The sequence below is a fragment of the Accipiter gentilis genome, chromosome 4 (assembly GCF_929443795.1).
Source record: "Accipiter gentilis chromosome 4, bAccGen1.1, whole genome shotgun sequence".
Taxonomy (NCBI): domain Eukaryota; kingdom Metazoa; phylum Chordata; class Aves; order Accipitriformes; family Accipitridae; genus Astur; species Astur gentilis.
In genome coordinates this window covers 36,980,295-36,999,317 of record NC_064883.1, presented here as the reverse complement: position 1 = coordinate 36,999,317, position 19,023 = coordinate 36,980,295, and the positions used below count along the sequence as shown (strand labels likewise).

Sequence of the window (19,023 nt, the reverse complement as noted above, 5' to 3'; positions counted from 1 at the left end):
ACAAAAAACAAGCTATGAGATGCCACTGAGAACTGCAAGATTTTCAATTTATGTGACCAAAAATAATTTTAAAAGGTTGCAACACAGCATATGAAACACATAAAGTGCCTATGGTACAACTTCACTATCAATACTTTATTCCACACCTCTTTTCAAAAGCAAGGCATTGTCATCAGTCCTTAGACCATGAAGCACGTAAAAAATGATTACACAAAGAAACTGAAAAAATAGTGCTACTAAGAGTGGCCATTTAGACAAGAAATGCAATTAGTATATATAATATCAGAAACTTCTATCCATCCACTCTGTTGTACAGGAATAAATACAAAGACAGAGGTCAACTGCAGAAACATTAAAGACAAATCCTCTTCCATTCAAAGTTGGAGCTAAGAAATTAAAAAACATTACTAAGGCTAAGCACTTTAAAGGATTATTAGAAAAGCTTTGCAAATAAATCTTAAGCCATTAAATGTTTTGGAAGGAATATGAGCCTTCAAACTCCTGGCATAAATCAAGCATTCACTATTTGGGCTTTGAAGGTAAGTTCTCCTTGCAGACAAGATTTGCTACATTCGCCCACCACAGTGCTTCCTTTCCAGTTCTACCAGCAAAGCGCAGCAGTATGAAGCACACTGCTATCACTGCAGTAACACACACTCTGCAATCTTAGTCTACAAATATTAGTGACAAACGGTTTTGGTGTTCTCCCTCCACCATTACCCCCACATTCCTCTCAATAAGGTTGTTTCAAGTCTGCACTTCTGGCTTCCAAACATCATCAGACTTCAGCATAAGATACACCTTTTGTAAAGTAAGAAAAGATTTTTCCAAAAAGCAACACCAAGTTCAGGCAAAAAAAGCTTATACCTACAGTAGCATGGAAATAGCACTGACACCAGACAAACTCACCACAGAGAAGTAGTCAAATCTACAGTATTGCTTTATACACAAGAGGGAGCCCTTCCAGTCATAGTCCAGCCAAATAACAAGGATTTTCATTCTACATTGTGGCATGCCATGACTCAGTGGAGAGAAAGACGACCTCCTAACTTGTGGTTCTGACAGTAAGTTAAAGCAACGTCACCACCCTAACAAACTGAAGAGCCCTATGGAGACGAAGGAAGCAAGCAGAAGACTGCCAGCTGATGAATCATTTTATGAAGCACTGAATATAAAAAAATTCCCCACTTAAAAAAAAAAGTTTTGGCCTACAAATCTCAAAAATGGCTTAACAATATCATTTCCTTCTCTGTCACCGCTTTGAACAATGCATAATTGTCTTAGTTTAGCTAAATTCAGGGAATGCCAACTGGTTCTCTGTGGCAGAGCTAACAGGGCACTGGAAAGACTGCGTTCAGGACTTGTCACCAAGTGAAACTCTGCCAGGAGCCAGAAATGATGTGGTGTCTTTCCACAACACATTGCAACTGAGGGAGGTGATACACCTTGCAGAGACTCTTACCAGCCAGCTCACTGGCCTAGAGAGGGATTTCAGACCCCAGTTACACTTTCCGATGAAGTAGTAGGTGCGTCATGTTACTCAAAGCTGTTTCAATTCTTCCTCTGCTCAGAGCAGTGAAAACAAATTATGTGTCCGCCCTGAAAACCAATAAATTTGTGTCTTATCAAGGCTCTGCACTGAGAACTCATGCAACACATACACTGAAAGAGTTTTAAAAAAACATATATATCCCTGCAGCCTATAAGAAAAGATAGCCTAAAAACTGATGAGCATTTTTACATATTTGATGTTCTCAATACGCTAGACGCCTTTACAAAGGGAAAAGAATGTACTGGAATGCAGAATACACAGGGCCATAACTAAAGTTCACTGCAGCACAAAAGGCAGCCTCTAAAAAACACTGCCAACCTTGTGGCCTGATTTGGCTGCCATAAGCACTACTAATTCTCAGAAGAGAAGCCACAAATTATTTTAAAATGCTGATGAACAACTTCCTACTAATCAAGTTATGGAAGTATAAGATTTCTGCAGGACAAATTTAAGTTCTGCTACAGAGCAGAATGACATGATTCCATGGGATAAGTTATATTTCTTCTCAGAAATTTATTCTAAGAAGGGGACTAACATGCCCTCTTCTGTTACTTGTGAATGGTCATGCAGAAACACAGCACAATTTGTCTGTTAGTAGAATGCAGCCCATTACCACTACAACACTAAAGTGCTAACATTATTGTAGTAATTTAAATAGGTAACATTATCCAGTGTATTTCCCCGGTAAACATAAAATAAACTCAGCCTTTCAAACAAGGCTTGACCATAAAATACCATAGAAAGCACATATCACTGGTTTTCACCATTGCAATAGGAAACACAGCATATTTGTGCACAGGAACTGTGTTTAACAGTACATCTTTTCAGTTTTAACTGTCTAAAGATTTCAGTGAGACAATTGCTACAGTAACAAGATGTATAGTTGCGGGGGTAAGAGACATAGCGGGCAAGTTTTTGAGTTAAGGTGACCAGAAGAAGGATCACAGCTGGTCTTAAAAAAATCCAGTGCACCTTGCTATTCTCTATAGTGTTAACTACTCAAAGCTACAGTTCGAGCCAATTCCCTCTTCTTTATACCCACCTCTATCAGTCCGGCATTTTGGTTCACACCCTCACACTAGTACTGACACTCTCCTGACTCCTTAGTGAGCCAGCTCAAGATGCTAAAATACACCTGAAGGACAGGAAACTAGTCACTTCTTGTGTTTAATATTCTGCCAGCTTATGTCCCTTAACCAGCTTCCTTCAGGAGCAGAAGTTTCAACACTTCTGTAAAAGAGACAGTAACACTGAAAGGGAGGGCACAGGTAGAGGAGAATACAGTACTGTGGAAGCTCCAACTGTGATTGTTTAGAACATCCCATAAGCTATCAAAATTAAAAATTTAAAAAATGTAAGTTATAGCAAATTATAAGTATACAAAGTAACAGTGCAAATCACTCACTTTGAAGAAACAAGACTAATTCTTAACAAATACTATTATAACAGTATCTACGCTTTGGAATTTATCCAGGTGTTCCACAAACCCCTTTAAAAGAGGTTAAGAAGTTTTGAAGCAAAGATACTGACAGTCATACGTTCTGATTTTTGATCAGCTAAAAGCAAACCAAAGTAACATTCTTCTGCATGCAACATAACCACTTTCTGGTTTTTTTTCCAGCCATTTCACTAGGAGTCATTCTTGGTGCAAGCACTCCTTCTGAGTCTAATTTTCCTCAATACTGATAATTTTGAAAGCCACATCCAGCACTGAATTTTCCAAAGGCAGCCAATATTAAACAAAATTAAACCAATAGTAAATAAATCAAAACTACACAACAGAACCAATCTGTAAAGTGAGTAGAGGGAGAGCAGTACTCAAGTCAGCAAGTGGAGGGCAAAACTGTGAATGTAAAAATGAGAGCTTTGGAAGAGTTGCCCACTTTTCCGGGAAGGCATCCTGTTTTCCAGCCATTATTTTTTGAGAACAATAGTATTGGTATTTGCATGTGTCCACTTTGTTGTTTGTAATTTTCTTTTTAAAAAGAAAAAAGGGTTGGGTTAGGACATGTCTTCAGTATTAAGTATGCCACTAAACAAGCTTTTGAAAATTACCAATCTGCAGTACAGCTATAAGCCATACATACTTTCATAAATGAACCAAAAATCAAAATAATTAGCCATGTGATATTTTGTTCTAAAAGATAACCACACTTAGAGAAGCAGAATATATGCCAAATATAGATAATGTTAACATAATGAGAAGTAATGCGAAAAAACTTACAAATTCTGCCTATTTACACAGTGCTAACTTCTCTCTAGCACTGAAGCTCAGAGATTTAAGACTACTTAAAAACATTAGAAGGCACATTATTTCTCTCTCTCAAAATCTCTTACATATTTGGACATATTTTATAAGCTGATGATACTTTTAGTACCTTCTCCACAATAACAACAGCAAAATACAGTATTTTTAAAGTTTCATATAAAGTAAGAACTCTTGCAGCATCAGAAACTTCATGCATTACTCAGAAATAAGAGACTGGTAAACTCATTAAACAAGTATGTTCGGAACTATTGATTTAGGCAGCGTTGCCTTTTATAGACATTAAGGCCAGCAAACAGATGATACAGAGCAAGAAGAACTGTTGCCAGTTACTTTAGACTGGAAAATATGAGAACAAAATCTAATGCTAGCTGCCAACTAATTCCTCTTCTCTTCTAACAAAAATATTGAAGAAAAGCTTTCCTTGGCTGCAGCCACTTGCTCTCTAATAAGAGGACAGAATTTGGGTATTGCTATAATAAGCATTATTTTACATTTTTCTACAGAAGTTAGAAAAATAAACACCAGGAAGACACACTGCAGTGGAGAGAGAAGTCTGCTTGGAAAAAACTAAATATCCATGTATAACTGCCAAAATTATGGAATAACTTGATTCAAAGCTACTTTATTTGAACAATCCACCCTTAAGTTTGCTTGGACCTTGACCACTACCTTAATTTTTAAATGAAAGGAAAGGTGAAAAACATTTTTAATATTTTTGTAACTGAATACTTTTGGGGAGGGGTTGACTTTTTAATTTTCGTACTCCAGACTACTTCCCATCCTTTTTTGCCCCACTAAGTCAACCAGACCTCTAATAAAGCACATGGGGGTAGGAGTAAAGACAAAATTACTCTGGGCAAAGTCTCTCCCAGGGTTCAGAAAGCTACTGACCACAAATGAGAGGTGTTTCATTTGATATATTTTCAGTTTATTATCTCAGGTGCAAGCTGTCCAAGTTAAACACTTTCCAAACGCATGGCACTTGGAGTGGATCAGGGACAGAAAGGACTAGGCACAGGTACCAGAGCTAAAAGCTGACTGGAGAAGTATCTGGGAGTACCAGAAATGAAAGTTTCAGGCAAACGCTACCAGAGTGCAATACTGGGGAAACAGAGGAAGCATCAGGAACTGCTTACAAGCACGTCTGCTGCTGATCTCTCCCTCCCTGTCCCCTGCCAGCTTTCCTACCTCTCCCCTAGAATGCAACGAAGAAGCAGTAGCTGCAGGAGGTACCTCAGGAAAGCAGCACAGACGTACTGCATCGGGTCACGGCTCTGCCACCAAGTGTGTCAGAACGGCTTCTGCAGAAGTACTGTACACTGGTTTCTTTCTCAGTGAACACAAAACAGAACTGAGAGACAACACAAAACACATGTACAACATGAAGAAAGTCAGTCCTGTAGAAAAAAAAATGTAAAGCCTGTGTCCAACACAGCTAAACTCTTCTCCCTGCTCCTCTAAAATAGAGTGTTTGCATTTAACTTGTTTATTGGATGGTCTCTGTAATGAGCTGGGCATTGTGCTGAGTCTGGAAATTGTGTAGGATAGCACTAAATAGCAAAATAATATCAGAGTATGTTAACAATTACACAGTGCAGACTACCATCAGGCAGTGTTCAATCCTTGTCATGGCCCTGCTCAGTTTGTTAGTATAAACATGAACATTAACAGATGCCCTACACTCATACTGCTCAGCCAGAGGGTAAAAATGAGACAAAACTTAAGCAGACATCTCCTAATGTTTAGACTCGCTTCAAAGAAATGTGTGGAAATCCAAACTCAGTTCATCCCAATGTACTTCCCCAACCCTTTCCAAATAAGGGCAATGAAGTTTTATCAGTTTTGCATGAACTATTTAACTTTTACAAAAAAGCTCACTAAATTATCCACAAAACATTTCCAAATTCTTGCATGTTTTACTAAGATTTAAGTCTACATTCCTTCCACCCAAGCACACATGGTTTCTCTAGACAGATGAAACAAGCCACACAAATGACACAAGTGACACCGTAAGCTTTTCCTAGGCCATACATAAACACCAATAGAAGCCTACCTTTTCAACAGGTTAGCAAAAATTTATCACAGGACATTTGTTCCAAAGAATTATGTTACAAGAATGTGATTTCATTGAAGAAAATAACAACATACCTTCTAAAGCTGTTGAAGTAAAGAATTCTCTCCCACCCCCCAAACCTTGAAAACTAGACCAACTTTTTAGAGTTGCAGATTGCGGAGGAAACCAAGATGATCAATCCGAGACTGTTTCAAAGTGCCTAAACCCACATTCTTGTAATTTATGACCTAGCAGAGTCTGAAACTGTTAAATCTTGACATCACAAGTTTTACTGTTTAATTAGAACATATCCAAGAAACAAAAGCTTCCAATGGGATACACTTCCAAGTAAGAGACGGAAACAATTTCTTTAAAGAAGTCTGTGTAGCATAAGAATTTCCATGATGTTCACATTTTCTATTAAGCTTTCTTACTGATACTTATTAAAAGCAGTATCAAACTTCAAATCACTGAAACTGCCTTACACACACAGACGCAACATCAAAGAATTTTCCACCAGCAAGTGTGCAATGTGTATTATGCTATCCTTTTTATTTTTCTAAAGTAAGACTGTTGTATAGACTTTGCAACATCTGTGAACATTTCTTGATCCATCTGTAGATAAAAAAAGAAATTTCCTGCAAATAGTAAAACCTAGACTAAAATTACTGTCATATTTTGTAAGATTTAATTCAATTAAAAAATGTAGAGTATTTGTTACTTGTTTTCAGACACTGAAAATTACATTTGCTATGTATCCTCTGTTCTTCTACCAATGCTACACCAAGTTACCAACAGACATACTGGTGCTTGTCAGCTAATCTCACCTGTGAGACTCAGACTACAGCTTTTGAAGTGAATCAATCACTCCAAGGTGCAGCAATCCACTACCTGTAGTGCATTGTCATAGCGCAAAATTTAAAGACATATATCTCTCCTTTTAATGTAGAAGGAAGTGTTGAACTGAAATTGTATGACTACACCACCCAGGTTCCCAGCTTTCAAAAACTGTATTAGTGTCAAACTTCACACTTATTTTATTTTAAGAAGATCATATTTAAGTTCAGCATAAAAAGGCAAGACAGCCATATAAAACACAGCTTCTATGAAAAGTAACTATCAGGTATTTTGTGATAGGCCAGAATGCAGAAAAGTTTGTGGCCTCAGAAAACTTCCCCTAACTCATTTTCTTTTAATTACTCAAATGCAGAACTTTTCTTCTCTTCAGTGAGCTAAGAATCATTCTCTAATTCTCTTAAGTCAAGAGAATTTAAATATGTCTGGAATGACTACAATGTTATTGAATACTGCAAGAATGCACATCATTTTGATGCCAGACACCATGATACAAATTAATATTAGCTGAGCCAAAAAATCCCCAGCCACTTTCATTATTGTTTGGACAGTAAAGAACAGGGATCCCTACTGTCCTGGTTTCAGCTGGGATAGAGTTAATTTTCTTTCTAGTAGCTGGTATAGTGTTATGTTTTGTGTTCAGTATGAGAAGAACATTGATAACACACTGACGTTTTCAGTTGTTGCTGCGTAGTATTTATACTAAGTCAAGGATTTTTCAGCTTCTCATGCCGAGCCAGCAAGAAGGCTGGAGGGGCACAAGAAGTTGGGAGGGGACACAGCCAGGGCACCTGACCCAAACTGGCCAAAGGGGTATTCCAGACCACGTGACGTTATGCCCAGTGTACAAACTGGGGATAGTTGGCCGCGGGGGGGGCAGATCGCTGCTCAGGAACTAACTGGGTATCGGTCAGCAAGTGGTGAGCAATTGCATTGTGCATCACTTGTTTTGCATATTCCAATTCTTTTATTATTATTTTCATTATTATTATTAGTTTCTTCCTCTCTATTCTACTAAACTGTCTTTATCTCAACCCACAACTTCTACTTTTTTTTCGATTCTCTCCCCCATCCACTGGGGGCGGGGTGCGAGTGAGCAAGCAGCTGCATGGTGCTTAGTTGCCAGCAGGGATTAAACCACAACACCTAGGAAAGGTTTCTAAAGTGTATCACAGTTTCATTTGGATAAAGAAATCAGTTAATTATACAAAAAAGATGGTAGAACACAGCAGAATCCTATACAAATACTATACTTTACCTTGAAAGTAATTTCAGTTTGTACATAATTATATTACTTAAAATTTAAGCCTTTTTTAATTACTCAGAAGTATTTTGACTCTTATTAAGTCATGGTCAACCCTTCTAGGTAATGCCTGTTAGAATGCCCAGGAACTCACCTTCTACAAGACTCATTAGGTTGGATACAACCTCAAGAGCACGTCTGTGTCAATCGTTCTGGAAGAGCTATACTTATGTCTATCCTAATGGATGCAGGTCCAATCTGTTCTTAAGAGACAACAGTGACAGATATTCACAGTGTCTCCAGGCAGCCTACTGCAGCTCTTCACTACCACTACCATTCAGGCCTCCCCTCATCCCCCTTACCCAGTCTGAATCTTCCTTGCTGCAATTATTTATTAACCTATCTTCCACTGATACGCAGAATAGATTGCATGTTTCTTTTCTGTAAGAGCCTTTCGCATTTTTGAAGAACACGTTCTCCTCAGTCATCTCTAAACTAAACAATTCCCAATCTTCTGGTCTGTCCTTGAGGGTCAAGTTTATTCTCATCTCCCTGCTTTAGACACTCTCCAACTGGTCAGTATCTTTGTTGGAAGTGCTGTGACTAAAACTGAAAGCATTTGTGGGTAATCCTCTTGTTTACACATGCCAGTCTCAGTCTAGCTATAGAATTTTCATTCCAGCAAGACCTTGTTGGCTTACTTTTGCTTCTCTATTATTCCTGCCCAAATGTGCACTTTGGCCTAGCACATATTCCAATTGAATTACGTGACACCCTCTCTCCCTCCAACTTCTGCTACTGTCATTATCATTTTAAATTCCAATTCCATCTCACTCTGTACTTCATCCATTCTTATACTTAGGTTATTGGTAAATGTAATGCAAACTGCCCACCTGCTACCTAGGATAAAAACTTCAATCATTGTAGTGGGCAATCTCAAAAAACCCATTGTGATTTTTAATTTGTGGTAACACCAGCATGGTTTTCAAAACAGCCTTGCACAGATCTTCTGGACTTTTAACTTAGACCATGCTCATCTGCAGACTGTCATGAGAAACAGCAACAAAAGCTTTTTTACAAACAACCTAGACGGTATGTATTGACCTTCCCTTATTCAGAAGGCTTGTAAGAAAAATTTGACAGCTTTGACAAAACATACTTCATAATTCCAAGGTAATTATTATTCATCTTGGTTTCCTCTAGTATTCATAAAATTTGTTTGAAAAATTATTTTTCTGGGAAAGTTCAACCAAATGGTAGTGATCTCCCAAATTCTTTCCTTTTCCTGCTCAATTCTTGCTCCATCATTTTCTGACTAATGTCATCAGCACTCTTTTAAAAAGAGTAGAAACAGAGATAAAAGTACTTACAGGTTTCCTAAGGAAAAAAAGAGACAGTGCTCCAATTAGGGGCATGTCTCCAATTAGTGGTTCCAGGATAACCCTCATAGTGCCATGGATCTGTGGAAGGGCAGGAAAAAAAGGCAATGAAATTGACTTTAGTTCAAGTTTTAAATAAAATGTATTCACTGGCAAGGCTCACACTTCTAATTCATTAAATTCTTGATTATGGAAGAATTTCATATATAGCTTTACATGTCATCTAAACCCCCAAAATTTAACACAGGCACTAAATAGTTGGGCTTACAAATTCACTACATTGATCTAAATAATGCTGTGTCATGTTAGGGGTAATTTTGCTAAAAACATGAAGTAGATTATTATACAGCTCAATGTAAACAAATATGGCACAAACCAATACAATGGCATCCACAGATACTAGAAGTAAGTAAATGCTTTTTGGTACATCAAGACACACATATACAAAAAGCATACTATTTTTCCTTGTTAGAGAGACAGATCTGCTATCAGAAAGTTAAAAAAATTTGAGAAACAATATGAGAAGGGAAGGCTATTAATAATAATTGCACCTAAACTAAGAATTGCATCTAACACTAAATTGTTAAATAGATGGTCCCTTTACAAACCTACACACCACATGAACATTGGCTTGATGTGAAATTATTTCCATCTTTTCCAGTATAAAATGTTTTATATTTAAAACAGTTCTACATCTGAAGGGAATTTACCCTTTCAGCTAAGTCATGTTACCAAAATTATTATGCAGTATCAATATTATACAACTGAGAAAAAAAACCAGTAAGCAACAAAACTACACAATTACTGGTTCTTTCTTATAAACTATTTAATCAGAAAATAACGATTCAGTAATGACTCGGTATCAAAATCAAAAGAAAAAAATCAAATTTCACCTGTATACTTTTCACACCAGCTCTGCAGAAGTATCTCTTGATCTCCAAATCAATTTCACAGTTTCCAGCAAAACTAAAACAAAACAGAAAGTATACATTTCATTTTTATGGACTAAACTACAATACACTGTTAGTTCTGTTTTGCACTGTCATGACAGTGTATTTTGTACCTCAGTCTATACACAGAAAATGCATGTTAAAACATTACAACATATAACAAAGTCAAGATTGTTAAAAAAATTACATCCCCTTCAAAACATCACCATTGTCATCAAAATCACTCAATTAATACATAGGTATGTTATCACCTCCAGAAGCATACGTAAGAGAAAACACACAAGTAGTCTCACTTTTGGGAAATAACAGACACAGAATTCATACTCTAATTCAGGAAAGCTCTACATCAGTCTCATTGATAGTACATGTACACAAATCCACTCTCACCTAATATAATCATAAGAAGCACTAGACAGAGATGGTTATTTTGCTAAAAAAAAAAAATCAAAGTTGCCTGACATATTCAGGGACTTGCAAGAACAGTCACATTTAGAAATTCAATAAGCTGGGCACGCTGAGCTGAATGATCCACTAAGCAAGGTTTAAGGCAAAAACAGTTGAGCCCTTTCTGAAGGGAGAGAGGAGGCAGGAAGCAAATTAGAAAATAATATATTAAAAACGATGCAAGTTTTTTCCTGAACAGTTCTTGCATCCCATTTTTGGGGGATGCAAGGTCAAGGGCTTGAAATTTTGCAGATGCTGCCCAGTATCTCAGAGATAGATTTGTAGAAGATGGTTAAAAAAAAAGCCCCACCTGTTTTGCCCATGCTACCAGGCTAAAAGATTATTTGCACACAACTCGGACTCATATTTTAGCAGCTGCTTTTCCTGAAGCTCCATGCATGTCAAGCATGTACCAGCAGAGTTGAGCAGACCTTTTCCAAGAACTTCTGCTGCTTTGAGCCACATTGGGTCTGAAAACAAACTAATTCCAAGACCCAATAAGGAATTTAGAAGAAAGCTTGAGACTGAGCAAAGGAATTGGTCAACAATTTTACAGAAAGAGAGAAAAAGAAAAAACAAAACAAAACAAACAAAAAACCAAACAAAACCCAACAGATTGAATACCAAGCTACAGCTAAGGAGAGACTGGCAGGACAAGGAGACTGGCTAGGAAGATATGGGTTATACCAAAAGCACAAATTAAATCTGAACAGAATGCCCAGTTAAAGAAAATGGAAGAAGGAAATAAGTGGGGAGGAGATGAGGTATCTTAAAGCCAGACACTACAGGGAAGGGGGAAAATTTGTTTCCCTTACAGGGCACCCTGTTCCAGATTCTGCAGTAGAGCCCTGGTTTCCTCACATTAGGTTCCTCAGACCTAGTCTGGACAGAGAAAAACTGTTCAGCTGTGTTTAGGAGTCTGATGGAATCTTATTACAGAAACATCTGGGAATTATGAACAAAATGGAGTTACTCTCCTCACAGGGCCATTTTAGGATCAAGTCAAGATAAAATAAATTACTCTCACAGTAAGAGGAGAACAGCAGGATCCCTGCCCCCTCCCCCCGACAACTGATGGCCACAAGGTCCTATCAAAAGAAAAGGAAGGTGAGAGTTGCTACATTCGGTATATCCATTATTCAAACCATCTGTAGCCTCCTATGCTCTGTGTGCGATGGTGCTGTCTACAGGATTTCAAGCAAATGCAAATCTTATCAATCCCTTAAAGAGAAATAAACAATAATACCGAGACATTCTGGTAAACATCCAACATTGGAATTTATTTTGGCCTATTCGAAAAATAATGGTATGCAGAATCATTTTGGTACAATGAGCAGTTTGGGGAACTAGAAGACAACAACATGACAGGGGTCTAAATGAAAGGAAGGTGACCACTGCTCTCCCTGGAAAGAATGTACTGGGACCATACAGTTTAAAAATAGGTATTTAATTTTTAATACACAATTTAAAATTAAGTAATTCCTATTTTTACTCATCTAACTAGATATAGTGTGTGTGTGTGTGCGCGTGTGTGTAAATATATAAATACACACACATATAAATGCATAACAACATGACACAGAGAAGCAAGGTCAATTAAAACCTGCAACTGAAACCTCAATCTTGGCACTCTGTAGCATCAGAACTATTTGTGTTATGAAGACTGGGAAGCAATATGCTCGTTTGAAAATCCATAATAACATGATGACAAATTGAAGTAAAAATAGTAACAAACTGCATTTGAGGGTAATAAGTCAACAAGTTTGAACCTTATAATAAAGTTAAACACGGTTTTATCCCCTAAAATATTTGACTGGGTCCATTAACTGTTGATGCCGTACAGAATTCCACTGTAACATGACATACAACTTGAAGGCTCATTTAGTAAGCAAATTCTATACATTCAGATCATAATATGCCAGAAATATTCATGACCCCTGTAATGTACAAATCACTGAGATAGATTAGAGTTTAATGAAGACAGTATTGTAAGAATATAACAGCAGCTGTACTGAATCAGATGAGAAGCACCGTATACTTACTGTATGTGATCACTGTAGCCCATAGAAGATACCCAGAAGAAAAACAAAGAAAGAATAGGACAAACATATTTCCCAGATTACAATGATCCATGATTCTGTACTTTGGACTATCTTCATTACTTTTTAGAAGGTCTTTAGATCCCATTTTTACATCTGTCTTCTGCCAGTACAATGGTAGCAAGTTTCTCCACTCAAGTATGCCACATAAAAAAATCAATCTCTCTATCTTTTTTGGCTTTCTTTACTACAGTTCACATTTAATTTCACAGAGTTGATCTTGTTTTCTGTTGATCCATAACCTTTAATTTTCCCCAAGTGTTTACTACATTCATGCAGTTTAACAAACGTAAGATTTCTATTTATTAACAATTTATTTAGACTTTATCTTAATTTGCTCAAGTAGTTAAAATTTTGCCTCTCACACATTTTTGTCACCAAAAACTAGACTTTTAAATTGTAATGCGAGTTACGACAGTTTTTTAACATAAAGCTCACAGTAAGAGAAAGGTAAAGTGTTGCCTTTGCAAACATGGTCCTGAAACTGAATCTTTAAATACATTTTCCAATGACTGCTTTGTGGATTAGCTAGTCAAGCTGCTTACAAGAGTAAAGTTCTTAATTGGATCCTGAGCACTGCATAAAACCCATTTCAAAAGGTTCTGAAAACACTCTGAAACAATGATCATAATATACTTGATACCCTTGCAGAAACAATAAAAACTAAACTGAAAACACACTCCTTTTGCAATTGAACTTAAAAGTAAAACCAAAAAAAACTGAAGGAAGATACAAAAAATACTAAAGTAGTGTTTTGGAGACACACTGAAACTACTTAAAGGTACTACATTGAAGGTCCAAAGCAAATGCATATGCCCTGTCACAAACAACTGACAGTAGGAAGGGCTAAAGGAAGCCACAATTGTGAAAGAGCAGGATAAAAGGATATTATTAGAAGAATGAACGCATTTTAAAAAATTAAAAATATAAATAAAATCAAATCTTTCCTTCCCTCCCCGCTGCCACACACCCCCACAGGGTTTGGCTTGGTACTGCTATTCTTACAAATGCTTAGAGAGATTGTTTTCCTTCTCAACTGTATTTAGGGAATGAAGGGTTTCTAGAAAGCTCCTAACTTTAAACTTCAAAATAAATTAAAATTAGAACAAACTAATTTAACTGGAGATTAAAATCCAGAGGGATAAATACTCCAAAGGACAGACTTTTCTCCAGCAGTAAGACTGTTCTTTATAAATCTTGCAAAACTGAAGTTGATTCCCTAAGAAATAGGTTAGGGTTGGTATCTGTACATAACTCTGTATCTAAACATGCTAAGAATATTCATTACAGAGACTCTTATTCTTCCTTCCTGTTACTACTGAAACAATCCCAGTGATGAGTGATAGACCCTTAGAGAACATACACACACACACACACAAAAAATAAACCAAAGAGTAACAACTGATGCTAGGGTGCCACCTGTCTTAAACTTGCATAAGTAAAAGTCTTTGAAAAAGAGCCCTTTCCCAATGAGCAGGTGTCAAGGACAAGTCTTAAATATGAAACACGACTTCCTTTGATGGTGGTTTTGTCTAAGCCTTAATTGCTAGAAGCTGTGATAGTCAGTCCATAGCTCTCATTTCCATTTTCTTCCTGGAAGCCTATGCCACTGGCAGTACGGACAGGCTGTTGGGGTAAATGGGCATCTAGCTGACTCATCACTATTATTATTTAAACCACTTCTACAAATTTATTTCAGCCTTTTAGGCTGGATTCTACACCAGCTCTTATCACTTCTGTAAGTAGGTTGCAATGTAATGCAATGAGACATACAGGTAAAGATTTCCTTCAGGTCTAGGTAATAGGACATTATTCCTGAAATTTTTGTACAAACCTATTGTCCTTTTTATGTTTACCTGTCCCATCCTACTTCATGAAGATGAGTAGGAGGAAAAAAAAAACCAAAACACTAGATTTACCCTCTCCTCCTGTGGGAATAATTCTGCTTTAAAGGGAAGAAATGGTCTTGGGGGACTTCACCCCTCAAATGTCTCAAAAATAGCTTCTCAAAAACAATTTCTCTGCACTGTGTCCATAGTGGTCAGACAAGTCTCTTTTCCTGAGGGCTTAAGTCTGAAGAGATGAGGGTGTTCTCACAGCTGCTATCAAAAGTGGCAACAAAGAGAAACTGAAGGAAATTTCTCCATTGGGGCTAACGGCATCCATCCAGTGAAACAAGCTCCTTTTATTTTGTCCAGCAGCACCAAACCCTGATTTGGATAGCTGTCTTCTTCCCACAGAAAATGAAGTGATTCAATTCAAAGAAGACTGGGCCCTGCTCACAGACATAGCCCCCACCCCCTGAGACCCCGGAAAGGGTGCAGCAGCATCTTCCCTTATTACTCTGGGGCCCAGCTCTGACAAAACAGCACAGTTTTCAACACAGCTGAGATTTAGATAAATAATTAAAAATTAAGAATAACCAAGTTCAAACTTTGGGAGTGACTCTGAAAAAGAGAAGCTGAGAGGCCTGATTACCGTTCTGGTTACTGCCAGGGAAGCAGCAAGAAACACAGGAGGCTGCTCTTTGCTGGATTGCCAGTGACTGACAGATCTGGCCTTTCCACAACCTATGAATGGGCAAAAGTAGTTACTGTAACACATATCTGTGATGGCCAGATTTAAAAACATTGCTGGGTTCACTGACTGAACTTTCAAAAATCTCTGTAACTGCAGATTGTGTTGAGAAAGACTGGCAAATGTTGGGTAGATCTATTTATAGACCTATATAAAAGGGGTCATGATGAAAGGGCAAAGAAACCTGAAGCAGTGGAGCACAGTCGCTCTGGCATTATATAATACATAGATTTACTTCAGTTAGTGGTATGAGCACAAGTACTTAGGTAGCTATCATTTTCTATTACTGTGTTTATAAAAAAAAAATCTAAGTAACTGAGAAAAATAAAAAAACCCCAAACATCTTATATCCTAAATTTTAGAGTAGACTAAACTTCATGGCAAAGTTTTAGTACTTAGAAAAAAAAATTCAAAGATAGTGCTTTAGCTTTGGAAAGTATTTTTTTTATTAACCAACATTTTAATGATGCAGTCACACTGAGTTGATATACTATTTCCCTCAGATAAATACTATTTACAGGATGCAGTTCCTTCCTCCGTTCATACACAATTAGAACTAACTACATTTGCAAAATGAGGCAATTCTTCTCCTTTCAGGTCAACATAACTGCCAAATCAAACAAAGTACATATTATAAAGCAAGGGCACCATCGTAATACAATAATAAAGTTTACCTGATTTGAAGATCCAAAATTATCTGCCTTTTGTCCACATTTTCAGTGTACACTTTTACACCATTTATCCGCAGAGGCTGAAACAATGAAACAAGTAAAAGTTGGATCCTTTTACTGAACTATACCATATTAAACTCTTAACTTCGAAATAAAGGTTAATATACAATATACACACATTAATGCCTGAAGTTAAGAATTTATTATAAGCCTTATTAAAAGGTGCAAAGCAAAGCTATCAATTTAGCTCAAAATGTTACTTCAAGGGTAAAAATTACCTTGCTACGATTCACTCAACCACAGTCCTTCTGGCAATTACCCTGGGTTTAGACAACTAGATTTCAAGATTTACAAAAGATTTACTATCAAGCTTTCCCTCTCCCCTCAATAAACATCTCATTTCTCTGTACTAGTATATAACAGTCCCAGACAGCACTCTTTTCTGTGCAACTAAACCAACAAGCTAAATTTAATTCACAAAAATATAGTTGCCTTAAGCAGAATTTAATCAGAATGAATGGAAAGTAATCCATAATCACCACAAAAAGTTGTGTCAACCACTCTGTGCTCTCTCTCTAAACCACTGTGCTCACGCTCTCTCTCCCTCCTTCTCTCATACAGAAACAATAACCTATCAGTCAAACATTCCCAAGACTCAAATGTCCATCAAATACTAGGTGGGAGAGGATGACCAATGACCTTACTCAGCACCACCTCCTGTTACAGTTTGAGGTTTTCCTTTCTGGAAAAAATTGCTGTATTTCTATGTGCATCTTTTTAGTAATTTAAGTCAAATGGAAATCTCACTGCTGTCAGATTCCCACTGTGTTTGGAGCTGTGCAGCTCACAGGATGCAACTTAATTAAGGCTGCAATATAAAGTAAGAATAGCTGTTCCTTGTGTCTGAAATAACTCAGTCCAGCTGCAGAAGCATACAGAGGTGTGGAAGCCAATTTAAACCCTACTTAAAATCAGTATGGCTTAAAAAGAATGCTATTCTACAGTCTGTAATACAGGTGTTTTGATGGCAGGACAGAGACCCCGTGTAAAAGGATTTACAACATAAAAAGAAACAACAAACAAACAACAAACAAAACAAAAAATCACCAAACAAATGGTGCAGTGAAGTATGATGAACTGTAATATACATGAAATAGAGTCACCAAGAGAGAAAAATAATTCCCCTCCATCACACCTGAAACTTAACTTCAGTTTTCCTAACATTCAGAGGAGGCGGGGGGTGGGGGAGGAATATATTTAAATCCTTACTTAAAATCCTATTTATGACAAGAAAGAGGAACACAACAGACAACTTCACAAAAGCTATTAAGACACATCTCAACAGAAGGAAAGTTCTGGTTGATGCAGGTAAGAGTAAGTAGTGCTGAACTTACTGCAAGCAGAGGTAACTTATTCTTAGCTTGGACTAGTCAAACAGGCTCTTCTGCAGAGATATATATTATGACCCCTTCTTTCATGGGACCATACAGAAGGTAAACACCTATCTGCTCCTTGATACTCTGTTATGTGCAGTCCTTTGGAAAGCTGAGCCAGCAGCCTTGTCACTGAACTCTGTACATAACATGATTAAAAGTTCATCTGTTTTAAGAAAGGTAATTGCACTTGGATCCTCTGGCAAGAAAAAGATAATGGTCCCTGCTCACTTAATGTAAAGCATTAGATGAACAGTATTAAAATCATGTTGCTATGAGCTCTTCACATAGGAGTTAGAGTCTTATCCCAATTCTCATGCAAATTTCTGAGGCAGAGACGGCAGGGGGAAAAAAAAAAAAGATAAATAAAAATTAAGCCTCTGCTAAAAAAGCCACACACTTTTTTATTTTAATGTTACAACAGAAATCAGAATCAGGCTTACCACCAAGTGTCACCAAGAAATATTTTTGTGTAGATTTAAAGAGGCTACATGAAAATGGTATGTAAAACAGAACCTCTTAGAAAAACTTCACCAGTCACTGACCTGATGACCGATATCAATCTTTGTAAAACTGAAGGTACTGAGGTGGTTGTTTGCTCCTCTTACTGCTGGTTCTATGGTCTCTCGGAAGAGTTTCTCAATAAATTGGCAAATAAAAGGCCACATCTGTTTTACAGTCTAAGGAAAAAAAAAAATCTACATGGAACACAAATTTACACACAACTACAAATATTCTTTAAGGCATATGTAAGAAATTTTGTACAGCATACAAGTTTTCTATACAGTTCATCACAGACATAAGAACTGGTTCCTTTTTACATACAAGAAAGTTTTCTGGAACTCTCAATTTGTGTGTTTTATACGTTTGTACAAATCTCAAGCACTGGAAGAGGAGAAAAACAATATTAAGAATTTTCTTCTTTTATCCCACAAATGTATATGCATTCAGCACTGATGCTGAATGTTGGGGAGAAGGGTGAAAAGGGTTAAGTTTCTTTGCATGTAAAGAGAGGAATAAGAAAAAATGGGTCAAGTGCATTTCTTAAATACATGCATAAAGTTTATAAATGTCAAAAATACAGTATTTTACTGTCATATCTGAAAAGTCTAGATTGTTTGGGTTTTTTTTTTTATTTTCTAATTAACTCTTGTTTTTCTATGCTCTTTGAATGAAAGATATTTGTGCAGAAAAAAAACCAAAAAACCCCAAGCTACATAGATCTGTATTTTAGATTATCACACATACAAATCCAAATGAGAAAATTGATCTATTTTTAGATTGTAGGTCAGGAACCTACAGTACTGGAAAGTATCCCAGACAAGTAGAACATAAAAGACTGTGTTTACAGCTGCTATGACTTCCACACAATTATAGCTGTCATTATTTTAATGCCACTTAAAAGTCATTCTCCAAAACTCAATTTCAAGACCAAGAAAATAGATTTAATCTTTCTCATGACTAACTGGATCAATGACCAGACCCTTCAAGTGTATAA

The 19,023-nt window shown here is 37.0% G+C and overlaps 1 protein-coding gene across 4 annotated transcripts in view; it reads right to left on the bottom strand.

Annotated features, from left to right (window-relative positions):
• The window catches only part of ESYT2 (extended synaptotagmin 2), a 96,968-nt gene that overhangs the window by 40,168 nt on the left and 37,777 nt on the right, over window positions 1-19,023 (bottom strand). For all 4 annotated transcript variants that reach the window (XM_049798263.1, XM_049798260.1, XM_049798261.1 and 1 more), the window contains exons 3-6: window positions 18,071-18,205; window positions 16,096-16,172; window positions 10,245-10,317; window positions 9,343-9,432 (exon numbers count right to left, since the gene is read on the bottom strand). In XM_049798263.1, the coding sequence (XP_049654220.1) occupies window positions 9,343-9,432; window positions 10,245-10,317; window positions 16,096-16,172; window positions 18,071-18,193 (363 nt within the window). In that variant the 5' untranslated portion in view covers window positions 18,194-18,205. The remainder of the gene's footprint in view (window positions 1-9,342; window positions 9,433-10,244; window positions 10,318-16,095; window positions 16,173-18,070; window positions 18,206-19,023) is intronic.